The following is a 20,213-nucleotide window of genomic DNA, read 5'->3' on the forward strand; positions in this document are numbered from 1 at the left end:
GGCAGAGGGAGACACAGATTCTGAAGCAGGCTCTAGGCTCTGAGCTGTCAGCACAGAGTCTGATGTGGGGCTCGAACTCACAAACCACGAGATCATGACCTGAGCCTAAATTGGACGCTTAACTGACTTACCACCCAGGCGCCCCGTGAACATCTATTCTAAAAGCCACTTCCTTCATGAATCTTTTCCCCACTTAGCGTATGTTATGTAGGACACGGCATCCTCCCTTCTGAGAATAAATACCTTTTCAGCATGGGGAAAGAGGAAAATAATTTAATTTAACAAAGTTTGATATCTTTCTAGTGATTTACCATTCGAAGATGCCATGTTACTTTAAATTTAAAATTTTTTTTTAATGTTTATTTATTTTTGAGAGAGAGACAGAAAGAGAGACAGAGCACTAGTGGGGGAGGAGCAGAGCGAGAGGAAGACACAGAATCCAAAGTGGGCTCGGGCCCTGAGCTGTCAGCACATAGCCCAACGTGGGGCTCAAACCCATGAACCATGAGGTCATGACCTGAGCCAAAGCTGGAGGCTTAACTAAGTGAGCCACCCAGGTGCCCCGATACCATGTTACTTCAGAAGATTTTTGTTGAGTTTCAAAAAAAAAAAAAAAATATCTCTGGGTGACACTGCCAAGATCAATCTTTCCCCATGTTGCAGTGATGAAGATGAGGATGAAGCCTTGTACCAGAAGGTGTCCTCAGAGCAGTGCCGGGTTGAGCACCTTGGGGACTTGTTATCCCACTGCCAGGAGTGTGGTTTGGCAGGTGACTTCTTCATCTTCTGCTTGCAGGTAAGAACTACGCATGGTAAGGACGTGGTCAGCTTGATTTCAGGGCAATACCAGGATCCCCTTCAGATTTTCAGGGCCATCGTAATTTTAGCCCCTTAAATTCAGGTCCTAATCTAACAGAAATAATCAGAGGATGTAAGAGCAGTTTATTGTTTAGTAGCCTTTGGGTTGGTAAAAAGAGAAAAAAACTTACCTTCAGCAGTACACATATGATCTAACTATTTTCCGAGGTAATCTGCCCTGAGCTTTTAGAGATGACCAAAGCATAGCTATTGATCTATGAAAGGGTTAATCTTTGCTCTGTGTTGACAGTAAGAACTCTTTTGAAGTTAATAGCAGGTTTTACAGTTATGGAGTAATCCCTTATCCTTTCTGGCTGTTGTTTTGTCAGATATTTGGGAAGGAGATTTAGCAGTCCTGCCTTTCTCGTTTCGTTTTGTAACCACCTGAAACCTTCTCCAGGTCTGTTTGTAGTGCTGATGGTTGTGCTTCCTCTTGCTCTAATCTCTGACAGCAACTTGTACCCCATATTGTACTCCTTACCTGCACTGTTTGAGACTGTAAACAGTGATCTCTGATTCTCTGTCCTCCAGTGTTGCCTTCTCCATTATTTTCCCTAAGTAAAGTGTCTATTCTAAGAGAATGTCTCTGGAGTTTAAGGTTGGTGTGGTTATGGGGGAATGCAAGGAGAGAATCAGGACTAACACACTCCTAGAACTTGAGGTAGGGGCCACTTTTTTGGTGCTTTTCTCAACTCCTATATTCACATTCTTTCCCCTTACCTAGCCACTCTTTGTGTGTGTGTGTGTGTGTGTGTGTGTGTGTGTGTGTGTGTGTGTGTTTTAAGTTTATTTATTTTGAGAGAGAGAGAGGGAGAGAGAATCCCAAGGAGGCTCCACTCTCTGCACTGAGCCTGACACAGGGCTCAATCCCACGACCATGAGATCATGACCTGATCCAAAATCAAGAGTTGGACGTTCAACCGACTAAGCCACCCAGGTGTTCCTTAGCCACTCATTGTAAATAACATTCCAAGAAGATGTGCTCTTAATCGGAGAATTAAAAAAAATTGTTTAAAAACAAAAATCAAAGGGCTTTGCTATAAACCAGGGTTTCTACACCTTGATACTATTGGCATTTGGGACCGGATAATTTTTTGTTGGGAGGCGGGGACTTCCTGTGCTTCCTTGCAGGATGTTTAGTAGCATCCCTGACCTCTATCCACTAGATGTATCACTCCCCAATTACGACATCCAAAAATGTCCTCACACATTGCTAAATGCCCCCTGGGGAGCAGAACTTCCCAGGCAGTTAGGAACCCATCGCTCTAAACTGTCAGTTACTTTGGTAAAGCATTAATTGTTAAGGAACTTAAGGTTTCCCCTTCCCAAGGAAATTGATGATGTAAAGTATAGGGGAAGAGCCTATAAAACCCACAGCCATGAATTGTCTATTAGTAGAGATTTCGTTCTAAATATCTTAGGGGAGAAGGTACTAGAGGCATTTAATAATCCCTAGAAAGGGTTTGGAAATGTTATTTGGCTTGAGGTCTCGGTTCAATAGGGCTAGTGGTAGATGTCATAAAAAATACTGATAAAGTAAGTCTGTCAAACTAGTTCTCTTTGTATATGTATGTTTTTTTATTATGAAGTTTAAAATTTTTTCTTTTAAACAAAGGGGTCTTTTTTTTTTTTTTTTTACAAAATGTTTATTCATTTTTGAAAGAGAGAGACAGAGAGAGCACTAGTGGGGGTGGGGGAAAGAGAGAGAGGAAGACACAGAATCCAAAGCAAGCTCCAGGCTCCGAACTGTCAGCACAGAGCCCAATGCACGGCCTGAAGTCATGAACCGTGAGATCATGACCTGAGCCGCAGTCGGACACACAACCGACTGAGCCACCCAGGTGCCCCTTAAATTTTTTTTTTAATGTTTTATTTATCTTTGAGAGAGAGAGCGTGAGTGAGGGAGCGACAGAGAGAGGGAAACAGAAGATCCAAAGTGGACTCCGCTCTGACAGCAGCAAGCCCAATATGGGACTCAAAGTCCTAAACCACGAGATCATGACTTGAGCCACCCAGGCACCCCTTATTATGGAGTTTTAAATCTTTATATACATGATATCACAATGCACATATTATTGTACAACTTCCATTTTTCATTCAACACTGTTTTTGAGGCCTCTCTCTTTTGATTTCCATATATACCTGGTTTATTTATTTCAACTGCTACAGTATAGTAGATATAGTTTATCCATTCTTTTATTCCTAGACATTTATTTGTTTCCAGATTTTCACTATTATAAATAATGCTGCAATGAACATAGACTAGATCTTTAAACATACACTTGAAACAGTTTTCCCACTGTTTGTGAAGCCCTTGTTTCTACAGACTTTTTCTTCACTCTTTCTTCTCTTCCACGCTATAGGAACTGACTCATGTGGCCATGGAAAATGAGACAGAGTTAAAAACAAAACCCTTCTCCAGCAAAAGCGTCTTGGAGTTAGAGCAGCACCAAACTCTTGTGGAAGGCCAGGGCCAGAAGCTGCTGGTTCTACAGCTGTTGGCCATTCTGTGCGAGAGGATGTCTGAGCAGATATTCACAAATATCACTCAGGTCAGTGGCTGTCACATTCCAGATCCCAGGCTGGTAGTATTTATTTCTTTTGGTTTCTTTACATGCTTTCCCAAAAATGTTAAAAAAAAATGTTGCCCAGAGTATGGTTTGATAACACCTGCCTCAGTGTTACCTGGAATGCTGCTTAAACATGCAGGTTACTGAGCCCACATCAGAATGACAGGATCAACCCTTTGAGAGATTCTGGGAGCTGGCATGTCCAACAAGCTCCTGAGGTGATTCTCATGTACAGAAAGCTCTGAGAATTGTTGTAAACCTTTATGTGTTGTATCACAAGGTTTTCAAGTTTGGGGGCGAATACGATTCCTGAGTCTTTTTCAAAATACGAATGCCTCGCCCACTTGTGGAGATTCTGATTCAGCATGTCTGCATTAATGCCTGGGCATCTGTATTTTTTTTATGCTTCATAGATGATTCTAATATGTATCAAATATTGAACATGATTCCAAAACTTAAAAAAAATTTTAATGTTTATTTTTGAGAGAGAGAGAGAGTGGGGGAGGTGCAGAGAGAGAGAGAGGGAGACACAGAATCTGAAACGGGCTCCAGGCTCTGAGCTGTCAGCACAGAGCCCGATGTGGGGCTCGAGCCCATGAACCACGAATTCATGAACTGAGCCAAAGTCAGATGTTTAACCGACTGAGCCACCTAGGCACCCCTATAAAACTTAAATTTGAAAAAAAAAAAATTGCTAATGATAATAAGATCACTTTAAATTTTATAGGTCTACCTAACAGCCTATCTCCACAACAGCCTATGAAGTTTTAAGATGTTTTTTTTTTAAATGTTTCAAGGGTAGCGTAACTATGTGAATCAGTGCCTGAATTGTATTGGCTCAGAGATTATGTTTACCAGCTTTTTTAAAAATAGGAAATAAAAGGAGTGCCTGGCTGACCCAGTCAGTAGAGCATGTGACTCTTGATCTCAAGGTGATGAGTTCGGGCCCCACACCGGGCATGGAGCCTACTTAAACAGAAAAAAAAAAAATTTTTTTTAAAGAAATAAAAGTAATAAAGTGTAGGCAGTGCAGTCACCATATTTTACCATTATTACAGAAGTAGTTGTTCCTCTGCTGGTGAATAGTCAGTTGTAAGATGGTGTGATTGTCACGCTTAAATCTGATTCTTCAGCTCTTTGTACCGTCCTCATTGTCATCCGCCTTCGGGTGTTGCTAAGCAGCATTTCACTATAGCTCCTGCTGAGAAAATTTGCAGCTGTCTGTCAGCTCCAACTTATCATGCCTGTTTAATGAGAATTATGTTCATGATTTCTTTCTTGGCTTCCTCTTCCTTCAGTTCACTGATCCTGTGTTACCCATTAGGGTGATTTGTTTCTCCTGTGTTTGTATCAGCTCCCTAAAGACTTTTTCACCCAGATCCTACGTTTTTGTCTCAAGATGCTAGTTGGAAGGGAAAATGGCCTGAATACTCTATTACTTGAGCTTTTGCACTTAGCTCCCTTTGCTTCTAATTAAGGAACAGTGGTTTTAGGCTGATACAAAAGTGATTTGTCCCATTAAATTATCCTTCAGCTAAGGTTAAAACGTATCAAGACGAAAAGAACCACACACACAAAAAATTACACTTAGTAGTTTTACTGCTAGTGGTAATTTTAGTATTTATTTTGAAATATACACACATATGGATAAGTTATAAATAATACTTGTTATAAGTAATTTTGTTAATATCATTAGAAACCAAGATTTTCACTATGAGAAAAAAAGTTATGAATATAAAATCAAAGGAAAGATCACTATAATACTGAATTTCAGTTGGAAGTATTAGTATGAACTCACAGGTTTTTCTTTTTAAAAAATAGATATTTCCTTGCTCATTCCACTGTCCATGTCAAGAAGTAGACAACCTAGCAGCAATAAACATCCTTAGTGCCAGATTATGGTTTCTAAATATCATGTCCTGCGGAAAGAACAGAAAGCTCATTGGATTAAAGGTTCATTCAAGGTCTAGGGCAGGTATTGTACATTGTAAGCCTCAGGGCATCTTGTTGTACCTGAATAAAAGGAAGATATCTGAGATTAATGAAGTCATGTGAGTAGCACTCAGGAGCCAACGTGAAAGATCTCCTACTGGCCATGGTTAGGGCATTTTGAGCATTACAAAGAATAATGACTGCAATGGATTGAAACACATCAAAGTTATAAAAACCTGAGTCCCCCCCCCCCCCGAAAAATCCCTTTTGAGTATCTTTGGAAGTCGCTAGGACATCAATTCATTATTTTGTAAATTGATAAAGGAAAGATCGTAAAGCATGTATCTTGCCTTTTCTGTCAGCACTGTATTTCAATGTAACCAAATAGTCGATGAACGAAAAATTTTCTTTCTGTAAGAATCACAGCTAAAATATTCCAAAAGAGACCTACAAATTTATATTTTGCAATCCTCTAATGAAATAATGGATCTAGGTGGTAATCAATGTCTGCTGAAACTATTAGGGGTACGGTATAATGAATGTAATTAGGTCAAATACATCCAAAACAACTGATGGTTTTTTCCCCAGAATTTTATTGTGAAAACCTTCAAATCTGAAAGAATTTTATAATGAATACCTGTAAACCCATCACCTAGCATTTTATTATATTTGTTTTAGCATATATTTATCTACATTTCCACCTCTCTATCCTCCTTCTAATTTTTGGTGGATTTCAGGGTTAATGTAGATAGTGGTTTATGTTCCCCTAAATATTTCAGCATGGAGTGATTCATCTTAACATCACCAGAAGTAGGTAAGCAGACACAATGTGTTCTCCTAATGTAATGAAATAGGAAGTATGTGGCACCACCTGAGAAGGGTTCTTCCCCCAAAAAGCAAACAAACAAAACCCCACAATCAAGCAAACAAAAACTAAAAAACCAAAGTCCATAAAATGTGGACCTGAATCTAACCAAGGAAACTCAGGGTACAGGAGCAAGTTAGTGCCATAAGGAAGCAAAATCAGCCAGTTCCAGAATGTGTGAGACATTGTACACATTTTACAAATGATCCAGTTTCTTCACCAAATAAATGGCATAGAAAAGATGCAGGGCTTCTCTAGCTTAGAAGGGGCTTAAGAGACACCTCAACCAAATGCAGTGTGTGGATTCTCCTTCAAACATACGAGTTGCTATGAGGACATTTTTGCAACAGTCATGGGCCAAGTAATAGAAGGTATTAAGGAATTTTTATTGAGTATAATCATGGTATGGTAGTTGTGTGTGTGTGTGTGTGTGCGCGCGCGCGCGCGCGCGTGTGTGTGTGTGTTTAAGATTTTATTTTTTAAGAATCTCTACACCCAACTTGAGGCTCTAACTTAACCGCCCTGAGATCAAGAGTCACATGCTCTACCGACTAAGCCAACCAGGCACCCCTGATGTGGTGGTTATGTTAACAAAACAAAACAAAACACCTCCTTGTTAGAAATGTGTATTAAAGTATTTATGGCTAAAAGATTAAAAATTCAATAAAATGTGTTGGCAGATGATGTACAAGAAGATAGAGAGAGAACTGAGGCATTCCGTGGTCTTTGTACAGATACAGTGCCCCGCACCAACTCCCAAATTCCTTCATTCCACAAATATTTACTGAAGGCCTACTATGTGCCACCTACACTTCTAGGTACGAGGGACACAGCAGTGAACAACACACATATCTATCCTCATGGGATCACATGCACTTGGGGGAGAGAGACAACAAACAAGCAGAAGCACACAGAGTGTTAGATGGTGATAATTCCAGGGAGAAAAATCAAAGAAAGGGGATGTAGAGGCCATGTGGTAAGTAGAGTGTGGAGAGCCTCACTGAGAAAATGACTTTTGAGCCAAGATCTGGAAGCGGGGAAGGAGGGAGCCAGGGAGATACTGCAGGGAAGAGTGTTCCAGCTAAGTATGGACGGCTTAGCAAGAAGGCCAGTGTAAATAGAATGGAATGAGCAAGATTTCCTTTTTTCTGCCCTTTCAGAAAATCACCACCCTTTACACCTTTCCGTATTTGGATCGCTGTACTTGGCACAGTAGAAGTGGTTTATATGATCGTTCTTTCTCATATGTTAAAAACACTTCTAACATAAGTTAACGCATGCTCATTGTAAAAGCGTTTAAACCACAAGGAAGCGCAAAATTTAAGTATGGACTTCTGATTAAAGATAGTATATTGAACGCATGTGTTTATGTGCTCCTTCTGGAAACCACAGGGGCCAACAGAGCAGGAGAGGAGAGATAGCAGATAAAAGAGAATAACACCATTTGGAAACTGGAAAATAATAGCTGATTTAGCAACTCAGAAAACTTAAGTGCCTGCAGGGGAGAAGTCAAGAAGGAAAGCACTATACCTCAACAAAGCTGTTAATATCTTATTTAGGGAAATAAAAAGCTACTTCTGCTTGCACAACAGTAGAAAGACTGGAGGTGCTAGATGAAGCTGTAAAGATAGAGCTGAATTTAGAGCTTAAAACAGGTTGAAAGGCTCTGCAAGCTTCGGTAGACTCCTGGATTCCTTCCTCAACTTTGTGCAGACACCTCCCCTCCTCAGCAGAAGACTGGAGGAATATTCTTGGGCGACGTTGAACTTGGGTGGCGGCAGGAAACTGAAGAAGCAGAGGATTAGGTTGTTGTCTGCAGACTCAACAGCGAGGCCTCAGCCCGCTTCCACTCGGCCTCCAGAATGCCGGCAGCAGGTTTATACAGCTCCAGGGGGCGATCGGGAGGTTAAGAGAGTTAATATCTGTAATGTGTTCAGAACGGTACCTGGTACACAGTAAATGCTTTATGTTCTTGTTAAACACCTAAACTATTAAAAGTGGCTGCCTCTGTAGAGCCATAGACAGGGAGAAATGCGGTAGGGCACCGCTATTTTCCATTATAAACTTGCAGGAATATTCGGCTTTTTAGATGATGTAACTTCACAAAAATGCTTAAGGAGAAAGTAAAAACCTCTCCTCCTCTCCACAACGTATGTGAATTCTAGAACACGCTTCCGTTTCTTACCTATCTTTGTGGCTGGTAGCCCCACCGGTCACAGGAAATGAGTAGAAAGAAGCAGGGAGGAGCTGTTGTCCAAATGGGAAATGGGTATGGCGGTTTTGCTGTTACAAGAAAAAAGCTTGAAGGGCACTTCAGGGGTGACAATAACAGCTGGCTATCAAATTGCAATTAACAGCTCCCAGGTATTTTGTTTTTTGTTTTTTGTGGGTTTTTTTTTATATGTATACAAACATCGTTTCTTTTTTTTCTTCCTATGTTTATTTATTAAACATATTAAATAATTTTGTTTATGTTTATTTATTTTTTGAGAGAGAGATGGGGAGAGAGAGCAAGCTGAGGAGGGGCAGAGAGAGAGGGAGAGAGAAATCCCTAGCAGTTTCTGCGCTGTCAACACAGAGCCCGATGTGGGGTTCTGACTCACGAACTTGTGAGATCATGACTTGAGCTGAAGTGAAGAGTTGAATGCTTGACCAACTGCACCACCAAGGCACCCCTATTTGTCCATTATGAGAAAGACAGAGAGAGAGGGAGAGAGGTAATGAGTGGGGGAGGAGTAGAGACAGGGAAAGAGCAAGAATCCCAAGCAGGCTTCATGCTGTCAGCGCAGAGCCTGATGCAGGAAGCCCACGAGCTGTGAGATCGTGATTTGAGCCAAAATCAAGAGTCAGACGTTTAACTGACTCAGCCACCCAGGTGCCCCCATAGTTTCTTTCTTGACAAAAATAGGATCATACTACTTGTTTTGTGGCGTCTAAAAAAAAAAAAGGAAGAAAGAAAAAAATGTATAGCAAAGAGGGACTTACAAAAAGTGGAAAGTCTAGATAGTTCTATTCCAGCAAGTTAACAATACATTTGTGCTGAAGCAGAAGCTTCCCATAATCAAGGGGTGCTTTAGGAAACTCTTCAGAGACAAAATAGGTGACCCAAGTATTTTCTCTAGAAATGTAGCATTTTCTCTAGAAAGGCCAGTGTCTGTAACTTCTAATATCAGTAAAGTCTCAGGCTTGAGCGAGTGGTGAAAATTGCCACAACCAGCATTTGTTCATTTCAGTAAGTGGAACTTTTAATAACCTTTCTAGTTTCCTGCCTTGCTCCAAAGACAAGTGTTAACAAGCCATTCTCCTTACTTTAAGCTTGCAATAAAGACTCTAGCCTAGCATGTGATTTGCCCGGAGAATTAAATATGTAAGCTTGCATGGTATTTAGAGGCTTATTATGACCTATGTCAGCTGTACCACTTTCAAAATGATTTTTCCCTTTTGAGCCATTAATCCTAAATATGCGTGTGTGTGTGCGTGCATGCACGTGTGTATGTGCGCAAGCACGGATGTGTGTATGATCACTTTTATTCAAAGGTATTTCTACTTAAGGTGATTAATACAAGTGCTGCTAAAATGAAGTTGACCAAATTAATTCCATTTAAAGCTTAATTGTTAGCCAAATGCTGTATAAAATCTTATATATGAATGATCTGAATCCTTTAAAAATATTTGATACTTAAAAAAATGACGCTGGGTCATTTGTATTGATTGTTTGAGGACTCTATTCTAGATAATACTGAATGCCTTTTCCCCCATTCTCTGCTTATTGGAATCAGACCTTCATAACTGGGTTGGGGCAGGGGAGTCCTTGAGGAAGCCTCATTAGGAGAAGCAGATTTAGGACCCTTTAAGATGGTCAGAAAGTCTCAATTTATTTTTCATTTTAATTTCCTGACAAAATTCATGAAAATCAAGGAAGTTGGATTAGTATATTAAAACATTTGGGAAAGCATAAATGGGCTTTGTCATTTATTGACTGTATGGGCTTGAGCAGCTCACAGATTCTTCATCAAAAAATGAGGAGGGGGGCATCTGGGCTGGCTCAGTCGGTAGAGCATGTGTCTCCTGATCGTGGGCCTGTGAGTTCAAGACCCACATTGAGGGTAGAGTTTACCTTAGGAAAAAAAAATGAGGACAGAAACACTGACCTCCTAGAGCTGACGTGAGATGTAGGTGATACTGTGCGTGTAAGACACTGAGCACCGTGCCTGTTCTTGCAGGTCTTGCCTTCATGTGTTGATGAGGAAGAAGGTGAGGATGTGGACATAGGATGTAAAGAGGATTTTGAGATTGTTTTTCTTATTCCTCACTGATTCTAAACTCTATTTCTGTGTAGGTTGTGGACTTTGTTGCAGCAACCCTGCAGCGAGCATGTGCAAGCTTGGCCCACCAGGCAGAGAGCACCGTGGAATCGCAGACGCTGAGCATGTCCATGGGGCTGGTGGCTGTCATGCTGGGAGGAGCTGTTCAGGTGAGTGGCACACATGAGCCCCACCTGGACAGAGGGAGGAGAGAAGAGGAAAGAGAGAAACCTCTTGCTTCCCTTCTCACCCTTGTGAGAAAACAGAATGAGGCTGCGCTCAGGAGGACTAGGATAAACAGGTCAGGTTGCTAATGAGAATGCTCCCCAAAGCAGAGGACGAGAAGATCGTACCACTTCCACCCCGTCCTCTGCTCAGACTTCACTGTCAGAAGAGCAGGGCCCTTTCTGACCTGGCACAAGCTCGATTTGGAAATACCTGGCACAGTGTTTTGCATCTGTGGCGAATGCTAGGTTTTCTGCCCCTTACTCCGAGGGCTCTCCAAAACTCAGCCCTTGTCCCCACTGCTGTAGTTGGGGGAAAACTTGGATAACCTCCTGATTGCTTAGGACTCCATCTGTTTGGAATAGTTCTGTTTTAGCACAGGATCCGTTGTTCAACCCACATCATGTGGCCTGTTAAAGTTTTTGTGTCCCGTGCATGTATCTTTTATATACTTAGTTTGTAATTTTTAAATTCATTCACTTGAAAAATATTTATTGCTTACCGCTTTGTGCCAGACACTGAGCTAAGGGTCTGGGAATACTGCCGTGGACAAAGCAAACGTGGTCCCTACCCTCATGAAGCTTACAGCCAGTGAGGGAGTCAGACACTAAATAACTCTTCAGAAGATATACTTAGAGGGGCGCCTGGGTGGCTCAGTCGGTTAAGCGTCCGACTTCGGCTCAGGTCATGATCTCGCGGTCCGTGAGTTCGAGCCCCGCGTTGGGCTCTGTGCTGACGGCTCAGAGCCTGGAGCCTGTTTCAGATTCTGTGTCTCCCTCTTTCTCTGACCCTCCCCCGTTCATGCTCTGTCTCTCTCTGTCTCAAAAATAAATAAATGTTAAAAAAAAAATTAAAAAAAAAAAAAAAAGAAGATATACTTAGAATTGAATGAAGTGCCTGAAAAGAAAAGAGGAGGGTATCAAGAGAACATAACATCTAGCCTAGGCTGGGAAAGTTTCTACCGAGAAGTAGAAGTTTGAGCTAAGATTTGAACAGTGAATAGGAGCTTGGGAGTGTGCGGGGTGCAGATGGAGGAAAGTCATTAAAAGACAACATCACATACAAAGTCTGGGAAGCAGAAAAGAGCCTGGTATATTTAAACACTAACAGAAGCCAGTGTGTAGCTGAGTTACAGAGACCGAGAGTCAGAGGAGTGCCGGACAAGAAGGGAGGTGGGCATGTGTGTATGTTAGGAGACTGTAAGAAGGCAGAATAAGCTTGATGCAAATGTAATGAAATCTGACCCAAAATCAGACAGGTCATGACTCGTAGCAATGAGCGGAGAACCCTCTGGGAATGGATTTTTTAATATGAAGATTCAAATCTGATACTGATTTGTGATATATTAGAATTTGTGTCCTTTCAAAGCTTGTCCTTAAGGGAAGAGGAATTTTATTTGGGTCTGTTGTTAATGTGAAGCCCATTTCTTGGTAGATGTACTTAGCACTCCATTTTATATTTTCCATGTACTTTGAAGAAAACATTTTTGGTTCATTTTCTGAAGTCCTAATATATCCCTGCCATTAAATTGTCAAGGAGGGGTTCATCAGTGGACTAGTTTTTATTAAGTTGCATTATTGGATTTGGTTGGCCTGATTGGTTTTTGTTTTTCAGGTTGAATATTAAGAATAGTCTTTGTCTCCATAAGTTGAGAGTATGGTCTTTATGCTTTTCTTTTCTCTTACTTAGCACCTATAATTTTGTACCACGTCCCAAATGGAAAATAGAACGCAGGTATTTCCATTTTCCTTTCTAGAAGCCCGTTGTTTGGGGACTGGCTATGTAAATTAGTCATGTTTTAAGGACGATTCACCTAGCTGATGCAAATGTACATCCTTTACCTGTCTCTGCCCTTCCATGAGCCATCCTGACTCACTGATGACATTCTGGATTCCTCTGACTTTGTATTTAGTTAAGTGAACATAAACACGTCACCCTGTACTTTTGCCCTAGATCTCTTAATTTTTTTTTCTGTTTGACTCATGGATTCATAAGGGGCTTCTATAGTAATTCTGGGTTTTCTGTCTTTGTAATAGAAAAAAAAATCATGATTCTTAATTATGTTTTCAGATGGTCATTGTCAGGCTAGGACTTTTGCTTCAGAGTCTAGATTATACTAAATCAATCTCTGATTAGAGTGCATTGTTTTAGCTGATGAAACAGAATCTAATAGCATTTAAACTTTTCTTTCTTTCCTTTCTAATTTATGTAATTAAGATGATTATTAGAGCACAGTATCTAGGAAGAGGAGTCAATTTAGAGAAAGTGTAGGTCTAAGACTGCTAACAAGACAAGTGTAATTCCAAACTCATTTTCTAAATTTCAAGGTTGGTCATCAGTAAAAGTGTGATGTTGGTAAAGTTTCTTGATGATGTTTCAGGGCCCGTGTCCCCTATAGCACCACTGTATGGAGCTGATCTGAGCTTGGAGGGTCAGGGTGGTGGGGCTGGGACTCAAACCCGAATACTGAGGTCTCATACCATATTTTCTGAGAGTATCATAGAGTGAACTCGCTCAAGAAATATTTATTGGGGCACCTGGGTGGCTCAGTCGGTTAAGCATCCGACTTCGGCTCAGGCCATGATCTCATGGTTGGTGGGTTCGAGCCCCATATTGGGCTCCACCCTGACAGTATGGAGCCTGCTTGGGATTCTCTGTCTCCTTCTCTTTCTGCCCCTCCCTTGCTCTCTCTGTCTGTCAAAGATAAATAAACTTAAAAAAAAGAAGTATTTATCATGTGCCTCTTTGCCCTCATGGAGGTTACCTTCTAGTGGCTGTGGTAAATCTGATGAATTCTTAAGTTTTTGAAAAAAGATTCATATTAGTATCTTTATGTGCAGCTTATTATAAAACAGGGCATACTGCATGCTGACTTAGAACCAAAATTAAAATACCACTTGTAAATAAATTCAGTGACACAGATGAGAACTGGACATGTTAACTATTCAGCAAAGTATCTGGAGAAACATAGGTGATATACAGAAATGAGTACACAAAGAATACACATAAATATTTTATGGAATTAGGTCAGCATTTTATTGCTGGAAGAAACCCTCAGATTCTCCCAAAGTAGTGATTCTCACTGGAGCACAGTAAGGCCGGATGAGGAGACGTATGCCCCTTAGGCTAGCTTTGTAGAGCCTCCTGTGGGGCTTTTTCAGTGTATGCATGCTGTCCTCTGGCTGTCACTTTGGTCCTCATATGCTTCCCTTAGCAGGTGTGCTCCCTCCCACCACTCCATACCCCCAATCCCACCCCTACCAGTCCATTCCCCAGTTCTTAAATTTGAAAGCTTGCAGAAATTCAGAACAACTCACCATCTAACTGGTTCACTCTTGACGCCCTGAAATAAATCACAGAGGTGGGCTGACAGAGCTCTGCCCATTCCACTCCTGAAGCCTTCCAGAGATCCTGGAAGAGAGGCAGCCAGATAAAGGAATCTGTCACCTGCGGGCTGCTCCTTCAGGCCTCAGGCCTTCTACACAGAATTTTGAAGTCTGGATATGAGATCTGTGATGAGAAGCAGTGACAGGAGTAGAAATGAGGGCTTTATGTTTAATTCTCAACTTTGATATGGCCTCCGGTGACCCTTGAAAAATAATTCATAATTACTTAGTGGTTCCGTTTTCTCATCTATCAATTAAGCGAATATTACTTTATACCTCAACATTTTTTTGAACATCTGTGAACAAAATAGTTGGCACCTGTAGTCTTAGATTTCCCTAATTATTCGCATAGTGGGAAATCTGTGGGCTTATGAAACTGAAGGAATGCATAAGTTTAATTGCCTTGTAAACTATTTGATTCAGAATCCACCTACACCTATGGTGATTAGGGAAGTTACTCGCTCAAATAAGATGAATCCAACAATGACTAAGAAGCTTGAAAACTGGAAGAAAAGATGGTTGGGTATTTTATTAATAGACTCTTTTTTAGAGCAGTTTTAGGTGCACAGCAAAATTGAGCAGGAGTTACACAGATTTCCCATAGACCTTCTGCCCCAGAGAGCACGGCAGCCCCCACTATCAGCATTCTGCCCTGGCATGATCCATTTATTACGTCTTTGATTCTGCATTGACACATTATCACTCATGGCCTACAGTTTACATTACGGTTTACTCTTGGTGCTGAACACTTCTATGGGTTTTGACAAATGTGTAATGACACGCATCTATTATCATGATATTGTTTACACAATAGTTTCACTGCCTTTAAAATTCTTTGTGCTCTGCCTCTTCACCTTTCTCTCCCCTCAGCTCCTGACAACCACTGATCTTTTTACTGTTTCCACAGTTTTGCCTTTTCCAGAATGTAACTTACTTGGAATCGTATACTGTGTAGCCTTTCCATACTGGCTTCTTTCACTCAGTAATAGGCATTTAAGGTTCTTCCATGTATGTCGGGTTTGATAGCTCATTTCTTTTTAGTGCTGAATAATATTCCCTGGTCTGGATGTACCACAATCTATTTATCCATTCACCTACTGGAGGACATTTGGTTCCCTCCAAGTTTTGGCAATTATGAATAAAGCTGCTATAAACATCTATGTGTAGGTTTTTGTATGGGCAGAAGTTTTCATGTCATTTGGGTAAATACCAAGGAAATCAGTTGCTGGAACATATGGTAAGAGTATGTTTAGTTTTGTAAGAAACTGCCAAACTGTCTTGCAAAAGTGACTGTACCATTTTGCATTCCCACCAACAATGAATGAGAGTTCCTCTTGCCCCACATCCTCACCAGCTGTGCTGTTGTCAGTGTTTTGGATTTTAGTCATTTTAATAGGTATATAATGGTATCTCATTTTAATTTGCAATTCTCTGATGACATATGATGCTGAGCATCTCTTCATATGCTGTATGTGTATGTATCTTCTTTGGCGAAGGGTCTGTTCAGCTCTTTTGCCCATTTGTAAATTGGGTTGCTTGCGTGTTTTCTTATTGTTGAGTTTTAAGAGTTCTTAGTGTATTTTGGATCACTGTCCTTTATCAGCTGTGTCTTCCTGCAGATATTTCCCCTTAGTCTGTGGCTTGTCTGCTCTTTATCTTGACATTGTCTTTTGCAGAGTAAAAGTTGAAAAAATTTTAAATTTTGGTGAAATCTAGCTTATCACTTATTTCTCTGATGGACTTTTTTCTTTAGTATTTTATCAGAAAAGTCAGTGCCATACTCAAGGTCATCTAGATTTTCTCTTCTCTTGTAGGAATTTAATAGTTTGCGTTTTACATTTAAATCTATGATCCATTTAGGAGCACCTGGGTGGTTCAGTCGGTTAAGTCACTGACTCACAGTTTCGGCTGAGGTCATCATCTCGTGGTTTGTGAGTTCGAGCCCCGGATTGGGCTCTGTGCTGACAGCTCGGAGCCTGGAGCCTACTTCAGATTTTGTGTCTCCCTCTCTCTGTCTCTACCCCTCCCCTACTCATGCTCTGTCTCTCTCTCTCTAATTTTTGTGATAGTGTAAGGTCAGTGTCTAAATTCATTTTTTTTTTTTTGCATGAATGTCTAGTTGTTCCAGCACCATTTGTTGAAAATCTGTCTTTTCTCCATTGTGTTGACTTTCCTTCTTTGGCAGAGATCAGTTGATTATATTGGAATCACTGTGTTGCACACCTGAAACTAATGTAACATTGTGTGGCAACTGTGCTTAAATTAAAAAAATAAACTTAAAAGAAATCAATTGACTATATTTATATAGGTCTCTTTCTGGTTTCTCTATTTTGTTCCATTGGTCTAGTTATCTTTTTTTTTTAATTTTTTTTTTAACGTTTATTTATTTTTGAGACAGAGAGAGACAGAGCATGAACGGGGGAGGGTCAGAGAAAGGAAGACACAGAATCTGAAACAGGCTCCAGGCTCTGAGCGGTCAGCACAGAGCCTGACGCGGGGCTCGAACTCACGGACCGCGAGATCGTGACCTGGCTGAAGTCGGACGCTTAACCGACTGAGCCACCCAGGCGCCCCTTGTTTTTTTTTTTTAAGAAGTAATTGTTGTGTACAATGGAAATGAAAAAGAGTCCATACACTCCTGCTATAAATAGATTTTCCCATTTCAGACACTTAAAGAAAAAACAAATGCCCATAATACTGCAGAGGCACGAGCTGAAGTCTAGCATAATGGTAATACTCACAAAATGATCTAAATATCTGTCACTCTCTATTACTAAAATATCTCTCCCAGTTCTACAGATTCCTGATAAAATTGGCCTTTTACTCAGATAACATAATTTTTATTCTGGACATACATATCCTCTTCTCCCTTTAAGATATAGTAACAATGCAGTAGTCAGTTGTCTTACACATGCAGATAGGTTAACATACTCTGCAAAGCTAGAAATTTTACCTTGTGTCAATTTTGTAGAGTTCCTAATGTTTAAACAAAGGAATCTGAGGGGTGTGTGTGGTGAAATTCTATAGGTACAAACCTGACATAAACCTCAAGATTTTATTTACTTGGAAGGAAAGTGATGGGGAAAATAAACAGTAACAGTTCTGCGGACTTAGAGTTTAAATGAGAATATTATATAGATCTTACACAGGCAGTTGGTTGATTGGTTGGTTGGATAATGAAACGAGTGAATGAGTTAGTAATAAATACCCTGCCTTGTTCTAAAAAGGATTTTAAGACTTGCAAGGTTTTCAAATATCAAGGGCTCATGAAGCCTCATATGATAATATTTCTAGTGTTTTCAAAGAGAAAAAGACTCTCACTGATTCTCATTTCTCTACTGCCTGCACATACACTGTTCCTAGTAAGGCATATGGCATTATAGAACAAAGCTGCAGGAGAGAATAAAATCTTATGTAATTTTCACTCTCACTTTCTAGGAAAAATTCCCTCTTGCCAATTATTGTCTCGATATCTTCCAGACCTATGATGCCTTTGTATGCTGACCAGCCACTTTAGAAAATGTAGTTAAGAACTCTTTTAGTTGTGGGTGCCTGGGTGGCTCAGTCAGGTAAGTGTCTGACTTCAGGTCAGGTCATGATCTCACAGTTTGTGGGTTTGAGCCCCGTGTGGGGCTCTCTGCTGTCAGTGCGGAGCCTGCTTTGGATCCTCTGTCTCCCTCTCTCTTTGCCCCTCCCCACACTCTCATGCATGCTCTCTCTCTCTCAAAAACAAATAAACATTAAAAAAAAAACTGCTTTAGGGGCGCCTGGGTGGCTTGGTCGGTTAAGCGTCCGACTTTGGCTCAGGTCATGATCTCATGGTCCGTGTGTTCGAGCCCCGCATCGGGCTCTGTGCTGACCGCTCAGAGCCTGGAGCCTATTTCAGATTCTGTGTCTCCCTCTCTCTCTGCCCCTCCCCTGTTCATGCTCTGTCTCTCTCTGTCTCAAAAATAAATAAATGTTAAAAAAAAAATTAAAAAAAAAAATAACTGCTTTATTTGTTCAAGTGAGACTCTGTAGGGTATTGGGTAAGAGTGTGGACTCTGGAGCCAGACCTACTGAATTCTTATCTCACCATCTTCCGGTTGTGTGACCTTGTACATATTATTTAACTGTTCTGTGCCTCATTTCCCCCATTTATAATGTAGATAATAATCATAACTAGATTATAGGGATATGAATATGTGTGTATTTTTTATTGTATTTCTTTTTAAAGCATTTACTTGGCACTTACTATGTGTCAGGCACTAAGTGCTTTGCTAATATTAACTCATCTTTTATAGCAAAAGGTACATAGAAGTTAAAAGTACAATAATGCAGTAAAAAAGATAATAAAAGTCAAAACATAATAATCTGGAAAATAATTTTACCATATGTCTGGGTGCTAAAACCTGAGATGGTGAGAATAGCTGTAGAGACAAACAGTCTAACAGGTAAGTGGGTCCAAAGGATGTAAACAGGGTGTTCACAGAAAAAAGCAATGCAGACAGCCAAAAAACATGAAAGGATGCTTAATAGCACTGGTAGTCTGGCTAATGCAAATTAAAACCATAGGATAATCATGTTTTTCCCACCAGGTTCCCACTAAATTCCCACTAAAAATTAAGTGTAATCATGTACATCACTAGTTTATTTTTAACTCAGAAGAATACCTGCACACGGTATTTAATAAGTGTTAGCTATAATTATTCAACAATAGTTACTGAGCGCTAGACTATGCTGATTACACCATGCATAAGATCTTACTCAGAATATGTTCCCTTGTGCTTAGGCATTATTAACATCTGCTATATTAATTTGGGTTTGGCATTTGTTCTTTCATTTTGTAGTTGAAGTCAGGTGATTTCGCTGTCCTGAAGCAATTGCTGCCTTTGTTGGAGAAGGTCTCCAATGTGTACCCTGACCCTGTCATCCAAGAGCTCGCTGCCGATCTCCGCATCACCATCTCGACCCATGGGGCGTTTTCCACCGATGCTGTCAGTGTGGCTGCCCAAAGTACCCTGAACAGAAAGGATCCAGAAGGGAAAATAGAAGAACAGCAACAAACCAGTCATGAAAAGAACAGTAATGGGTCTGACCTCGAACAACAGCAAAGCCGGGAGAAATCCAGGCAAATGGGCCTGAAATCTCACACTCCACCCATTGCTCAGGAGGTCAGTGCGTCCAGAACTACTACAAACCACAAGTCTGGAAGCATCACCACAGACCAGCTCCAGGAGGTTATTTTATCGGCTTATGATCCTCAGATTCCAACGCGGGCTGCTGCCCTGCGAACTCTTTCCTGCTGGATAGAGCAGAGAGAAGCAAAAGCCCTTGAGATGCAAGAGAAGCTTCTCAAGGTAAGTAGAACATACTGGGAAAACACGTGCACGCAGAGTGGGGCAGCTTTCTGGGAGCCTTGACTATGTACCAAGCACTGCCCTGGACAACCTGGGTTTTTTTGTTTTAATTTTCTTTAAGTTTATTCATTTATTTTGAGAGAGACAGACAGTGTGAGCAGGGTAGGGGCAGAGAGAGAGGAGGAGAGAGAGAGAATCCCAACCAGGCCCTGCACTGTCAGCACAGAGCCCAATGTGGTGCTCGAACTCACGAAACCGCGAGATCATGACCTGAGCTGAAACTGAGAGTTGGACACTTAACCACCTGAGCCACCCAGACGCCCCTGCCCTGGACCACCTTTAGGGAAATTGTAATTGTTCTGAGGAGGCAAGATGTAGACACAGGAAAGACTTAGATAACCACCTGAGACCACTCAGTTGAGCTTGAACAGGAAAGAAAAGGGGAAGGCACAGCATGAGCAAATTCCCAGAGAAGCCACCTGTTTTTTCTGGGCCCCCTTTGTAGGGGAATTGTGCAGAACTGGCACCCCTCACTCCTGCCTTCTCCCTCCATCACAGTGAAGAGTCTGTTCTGTACATGAGAGATGTATGTGGGAGACAATGTATACTTGGTTGGGGATCTTTTCCCTTTTGTGGTAATTTTCCTGACCTCAGTATGGGTTAGAGATTAAGAGCAAAGAGTCTAGAGACTACTGATCCAATCCCAGATCATTTTCTTGGACAAGTCATTTAAA

General features: G+C 41.0%; 1 protein-coding gene across 3 annotated transcripts in view; it reads left to right on the forward strand.

The window, feature by feature from the left end:
- The window catches only part of TANGO6 (transport and golgi organization 6 homolog), a 194,652-nt gene that overhangs the window by 58,964 nt on the left and 115,475 nt on the right, over positions 1 to 20,213 (forward strand). For all 3 annotated transcript variants that reach the window (XM_045045579.1, XM_003998190.6, XR_002150077.3), the window contains exons 10-13: positions 664 to 796; positions 3,222 to 3,410; positions 10,565 to 10,699; positions 18,970 to 19,479. In XM_045045579.1, the coding sequence (XP_044901514.1) occupies positions 664 to 796; positions 3,222 to 3,410; positions 10,565 to 10,699; positions 18,970 to 19,479 (967 nt within the window). The remainder of the gene's footprint in view (positions 1 to 663; positions 797 to 3,221; positions 3,411 to 10,564; positions 10,700 to 18,969; positions 19,480 to 20,213) is intronic.

Source organism: Felis catus, chromosome E2 (genome assembly GCF_018350175.1).
Source record: "Felis catus isolate Fca126 chromosome E2, F.catus_Fca126_mat1.0, whole genome shotgun sequence".
Classification (NCBI taxonomy): Eukaryota; Metazoa; Chordata; class Mammalia; order Carnivora; family Felidae; genus Felis; species Felis catus.